This window comes from Impatiens glandulifera, chromosome 2, assembly GCF_907164915.1.
Source record: "Impatiens glandulifera chromosome 2, dImpGla2.1, whole genome shotgun sequence".
NCBI lineage: Eukaryota > Viridiplantae > Streptophyta > Magnoliopsida > Ericales > Balsaminaceae > Impatiens > Impatiens glandulifera.
Window position 1 is genome coordinate 41359301 of NC_061863.1, and position 6521 is coordinate 41365821.

The 6521-nt window shown below is 31.2% G+C and overlaps 1 protein-coding gene and 1 non-coding gene across 2 annotated transcripts; both read right to left on the minus strand.

The window, feature by feature from the left end:
* Positions 1–3949: 3949 nt before the first annotated feature.
* Positions 3950–4666, minus strand: LOC124924687. Its single transcript, XM_047464687.1, has one exon. The coding sequence runs from the start codon at positions 4664–4666 to the stop codon at positions 3950–3952; it is 717 nt and encodes a 238-aa protein (XP_047320643.1).
* Positions 4667–5635: 969 nt separating this feature from the next.
* Positions 5636–5709, minus strand: TRNAI-AAU. Its single transcript has one exon. It is a non-coding gene; the product is annotated as a tRNA-Ile (tRNA).
* Positions 5710–6521: the final 812 nt, after the last annotated feature.

Sequence of the window (6521 nt, forward strand, 5' to 3'; positions counted from 1 at the left end):
TTCTTTTTGAAGAGTTTCGATCCAATCTCAGCATACATCGTTTCCCTACTTCGATTGCGGGGTGTAATAAATATAATTAATATAATATATTGGAAATATAATATAAAAATAATATATTTGTAAGATATTATTACAATATGATAAATTGTGATAATATTGATATTATATTATATTATATTATATTATATTAAATTGAATTTAATGTCTATATAAGAGACATGCTTTATATAATTGAAAAATTATTTCAATAAAATCTTCATTTTCTTACGGAGACTAATTTTACACTACCCTCAACTTTAGTGAACTTCTTTTTCAAAGACACCACTTTTTCACCTGGTTCTTTATTTGTATTTAGGATTCCAACTTTTCTAATTCCGACATTTATTCTCTTCAAATAAAACATCATTGCTGATGATAATTTTCCTGGAGTCTGGATCATAAACTCGGTAGACTTTAGATTCATTGCTTACTCTCACAAAAATTCAAACGTGACTTATTTCATCTAGTTCTTTCTTTTTGTTCTAAGATCAGTACATTTGTTATGTATTCAAGGATCCTCAAGTGTCTTATAGATGACTTTACATTGCTCTGTATTTCTTTTGGTGTCGTTTTAAGAAGAGATCTTGTGAAACTTTTATTTAACACATTTATTCACAATGACATTGTTTCAGCATAAAACTCTTTTAGAACTTATATATATCATATATCATGCTTTTTACAAAATTCATCATAGTTTTATTTTTCTCTCAATCACTCTATTTTGTTGGGGTTTATAAGCTACAATCAGTTGTCTCTTTATTTCATTTTCATTACAAAAGTTATTAAACTTTTGTGAGGTAAACTCCTCTCCTCTATCTATATATATGAAGACAAACTAGAGACTCTTCATTGTATTTCTAAACAAAAAGTTTTAATTACTTCATACTTTTCACACAAGAATTATACTCAAGTGTTTCTACTAAAGTCATCTATAAAAGTCACAATATACATTTTTTTCACTAGTTTAAGCTGGTGTGATTAGACTACACAGATCTGAATGAATGAGTTGATGTTTTTTTTAAGCTCTACACTTGCTTTATTTGTATTTTGGCACTTATTTATATCTATATCTATATATCTATATATATATATATATATAATATAATATAATATGATGCTTAATTTATAAAATATCCGGATTACCGGGTCGAAAACTGTGGTTAATTTGGATATATATGTGAGAGTAAATGGATATTTAGGTCGGATTTTGAATTGACCCGCACATAAACTTAAAACGGTTAAAAATAAAATTAAAAAAACTATAAGTATGGTTCGAACTTGCAACCTAACAAAACAGGTACAACTTTTTTAACCAACTAAACTAATAATACTTTATATTTTAAATTTAACGCGAAATTTGATAAACACTGGACATTTTAACAATATAATTCAACTTTTTAACTATCTAATATATATATATATATAATGATGCTTAATTTTTAAAATGTCCGAATTGTCAGGTCGAGAATTGTGGTTAATTTGGATATATATGTGAGATTAAATGGATATTTGGGTCGGATTGTGGGTTCACCCGTCCATAAACTTAAAACGGTTAAAAATAAAATAAAAAATGCTATCAAATGTTACCGTAATACTCGTGCGGAAAAAATACTACTCATCAATAATATGTATCATTGGTAACCCATTCACCAATTTCTTTAATTGCATAGTTTGGAGATATTTTTAGTTAATATGTCCCAATCTACAATGCCACAATTATGATTCTTCATCAGTAAAGGTTTAAAAACACTTATCAAAAAATATTTTTTCATCATTAGATAGCTTCATTATATTTATCTTAAATAGATTTTTATGATACATTTTTGTATTCATCGAAATCCCTTTGGTTGAGTGGAAGATTTTACATTTATCCTCATGGACTAAAACGATTAAATTGATTCCTGTAAATTGTTTCATGTTTAACAAATTACATTCAAGCTCTAGAAAATAGTAAGCATCATAAATAATTTGCTTAATTTCATTCACTGTCATTATGACATCTCCTTTGCCTATAATAGCCATTATCATGTTATTTCCAAGGCTGTCACGTATATGGTTTGGACAACCGAAATCAATGAACCTCTTATTTACCTGATATTTTTTGGTGGAGTTTTCAACCACAATATAATTGTTTATTCTTAATCTCGTTCGGCATAGTTCACATTGAATTCCCAAATAGAACATTCATAAGCAAAGTGTCCTATTTTGTATCAGTTATAGTATTCAATTCTTGATTTATGAATTAATTTTCTATTTCTCTCCCTCTACCTTCTACGGTTAATCTTCTTCTTCTTCGGTCATTTTGAACTTTTGTTCATGTAGATAAAGTGAGATTTGAAGTTCATCTTTTCAAAAACGTAAGCTTGACATCCATTTCTTCCTCTATAGATATCATAATATATGTGATCCTCTCAATTAAGGTTCTAAGAATTTTCTCTACTCTTGCAGTGTTTGTCATAATTTCTCCATTGGTTCTCATCTAATTTGTCACATTTTGTTAAAATCTTGAAGAAGAATTGAACTAGAAAGTGTATTATGAAAGTTGTTATTCAAACATTACATGTCTTCCTTATATATGAATTCAATACTAATTAATTAACCAAACTAACTAATTAATTATTAACTAATTAACGGTTTAATAAACCGTTAGTTATTATTTTTACATCCTCCCCTCAATGAGAAACGTAGTAGAAACAAAGTTTCACCTTGACAAAACAAGTCGATTAAACATCAAGCTACGATCATGCAGTCATCGTCTTCAGCAAGCCCAATTCAGCAAACTTCATTTTTTTAACTATCCAATTTAGACAACCGAGCAAACCTAATTCAGAAAGCTCCATTTTTTTTCAGCTACCCAACATAGACGGCCGAGCAAACCCAATTCAGAAAGCTCCATTTTTTTTTCCAGCTACCCAACATAGACAGCCGAGCAAGCCCAATTCAGCAAACTCTATTTTTTTTGAACTACCCAATTTAGATAGCTCAATCTTCGTTAGTCCAATCCACAACAATCAGTATGAATTGTCTTTTCTTTATTAGCCACCAGCTTTCAACCTTTGCAGTTTTCGTTTTTTTTTAAAGAAAGCCAATTTAGCATTTCTTTTGGTATTGACGATTCGTATCGACAAATCTCCTTTATTTCGGCGATTATAAGAAAATCATCCTCAACAGTTTCAACTTAATTTCCATCATCGTCGGTCTATAATATTGAACTTCCAAAATCTTTGCATTCATTGCAGGGATGTTGCATCTACTGGATCATGGATCATGGACCAGCCCCTTGGAAACTAGAACACGTCATTGAATCACCTGATTTTAATCCTTTTACTTTGCACTTAGAACAGAGAATTTTCTCCATCATCATAGGCTGATATGGTGTCAACCTGGCCTAAGGTCCATGGTATTCATCACTTTAATTTTATTTTGCACTGCATCATCTTCTTTCTCCTCTGATTTCTTCTTATTATTCTTCTTCTTCTGGATGATTTTTAACCATAGTTGCTGCTTGGATGGATATCATCTCATTAAATGCCTGTATTATTTGACCATGAAATTCCAGAAACTTATCGAAACATGCCGCCAGTGATTCCACTTTAGCCGATTTACTTAAATTGGAAAACAACTTTAGCGATCGAACTAAATTGTCGGTGGCGGAGGTGTCTCCTAGGGCTTGAAGTGCAGCTCTTTGAGCTGTTTCTCTTTGCTGCACAACTTCCTTCCCTAGAATACTCAGTTTTCCAGGTAAATTCATGTTAAAGCTACTGATATCTTGAGGAATTGATGGAGACAATGGTTCAACTACCGATCTTGATTTCATTGGAGAAGGGCTAGAGACTTTCTTTTATGTTGTTGTTGTTGGGTTGAATGTGTTTCTGGGTATTCTCGATTCGCGTTCGTTAACGCTCTTGCTTCATGGAAATTTCAATATAGACGGTGTGATACAGCTTTTTCTAACCAAACCAGGACTTTCCACAATTTTCGACAAAATCCCACCGCCTACAGACGATCTAGATGCAGTCAAGCTTCCTTCTTTGTGTCCTCTCAACAATGGAGACATTGGAAATATACTCTTCTTCACCGGTGTACACTGATCAAAATCAAGAGGAACTGGTTTCATCACCCATGGAGACAAAATTGAACAAGAATGTTCCCATGAACTTCTTTTCGAACCAGATGGTTTCTTTAAATGACTCATAATCTTCATTTCACCTTTTTCTCTCAAACCTATTAATGTTTCAGGAGTCCCTATAAAAGGGTGTCTTCTCGGAATTTGTTTTGCACCTTTCACAACTGGAATAGGGGAACCAGGATATAGTTGATCAATGTAAATGAACTGACCCAGTTGAATCTTATTGCTAAGAACTAGGTCATCTTGTTCAAATAGAAGACTAACATAGATCGAATGGGATGAATCCGATACCTTGACGTAAAACCCATGTTTTGGCCAAAGATTCTTTTCGTCAAGATCGGCCAGTACGATATCCATCACCTGTAAAAGCGAGCTCTGGTGTTCACTCGTCGGTTTTAAGCCAGAATTCAACCCGTTAAGGAGTTTCATTATCACACCAGAATTAATGCTAAGAACTGGATTCGCAATGGTCATTGTTCTTTCTTCTTCTTCAGCCATTCGAAAACCTCCAGCGCACACCAATAATGTCTTTCTTCTTGAGATAAATAGACAAGAACCAACTACAAATTTTCTAATAGAGTAATTTCACTTTCTTGGCCTTCAAATAAACAGAAACAAAGTAGTCTTTTCTTTAATATTAATAGAATATAGAATAAAACCCTCCGTCAATGGCTCTTTCGGCCACGACAGAGGTTGCGGAAAACTCTCCAAGATCTTTAACCTTAAAGCTCTGATACCATGTTAAAATCTTGAAAAAGAATTGAACTAGAAATTGTATTATGAAAGTTGTTATTCAAACATTACATGTCTTCCTTATATAGGAATTCAATACTAATTAATTAACGAAACTAACTAATTAACGGTTTAATAAACCGTTAGTTATTATTTTTACACATTTGTGACTCTATTAAACTAGTCTCGGATGATTTCACTACTTTTTATATCTAACATTTCAAATTCTCTTCTTAAATGGTTTAACAAGGACCTCTTTACCTTTTTATTTCCGACATACTTACTTTTTCAAAGACTCCACGCTATCTTAAATATTTTACAATCAAGAATATAATTTTGTTCATGGTTAAATAGAGAGTGTTTACCTTGTAGTCTTTGGTTCTCAGCCCCTTCAGTTGAGTCTATTGATCCGCAATTAAAAAAAATTCAGTTGTTGGCTCTTCGAACCCTCTTTCAGTTAGACCCCAAATCACTATAAACCTTAACAAACTTTTAATAAATTCACTTGAGTGATCGTAGTGTAGAAAGTCTCCACCTTCTTCTTCAGCCATTTATATATTCAAGGTCAAATTTTGATAGTCCCTCTTTGCAATCTACTCTTCCACCTTTCTCTCGATCTCTTACCAATTGTAAATAACTGGTAAAAGATTGTTAAAAACTTATGATATTATTAACAAAACTATAACTTAACTTAAAAAAACTCAAAAAATCACTATCCACTCTAGCTATAAAACATGGCCTATACAGGTCTCGAACCTGTGACCTTCGCGTTATTAGCACGACGCTCTAACCAACTGAGCTAATAGGCCATTGGTTTTTAAAATAATACAATATATTTGAAGTCTTTGTGTAACTTGTTTAGTTATAAGATTAATCTTTTAAAAGATTAAATTGAATAAATTGTTTAATAATAGCATGAGTCTTTTATTCTCATTTGTTTTGCATGTTCAAAAAATTATCACATCTCTCATCTTCTTCTTTATTATATCACACCTATCGAAAACCTAAATAAAATAATTAAAACAAATTAGGTATACAGACAAACACACACCAAACCAATTGAACCTCCTTCTCCCAAATTAACTATGCTGTGATATGTCAATTAAGTTTGAAGGTCATTGATATTTAGATTGATATTGTTAAATCATTACATGCCTAAATTGAAATTAGGAATGGAGTTTTGAATTGTAATTTAAAAGATCAATTTGAATAACTTGTTTAATAATAGCATGAGTCTTTTATTCTCATTTGTTTTGCATGTTCAAAAAAGTGTCACATCTCTTATCTTCTTCTTTATTGTATCATATCTAACGAAAACCTAAAATAATTCAAACAAATTAGGTATACAGACAAACTGACACTAAACCAATTAAGCTCCTTCTCCCAAATTAACTAAGTTGTGATATGTCAATTAAGTTTGAAGGTCATTGATATTTAGAATGACATTGTTAATCATTACATGCCTAATTATGTTGATTTGTATTAAAAAAATAGTTGTTGTTATGTTTATTAATTATTTATATTTTGAACAGTATAACTCTTAAAAATGGTTAACATCTTAACGTGTTGTCATTACTCGGTTGTTTTCACCTCATAACTAATCATTCTCTTTTGAATCTCG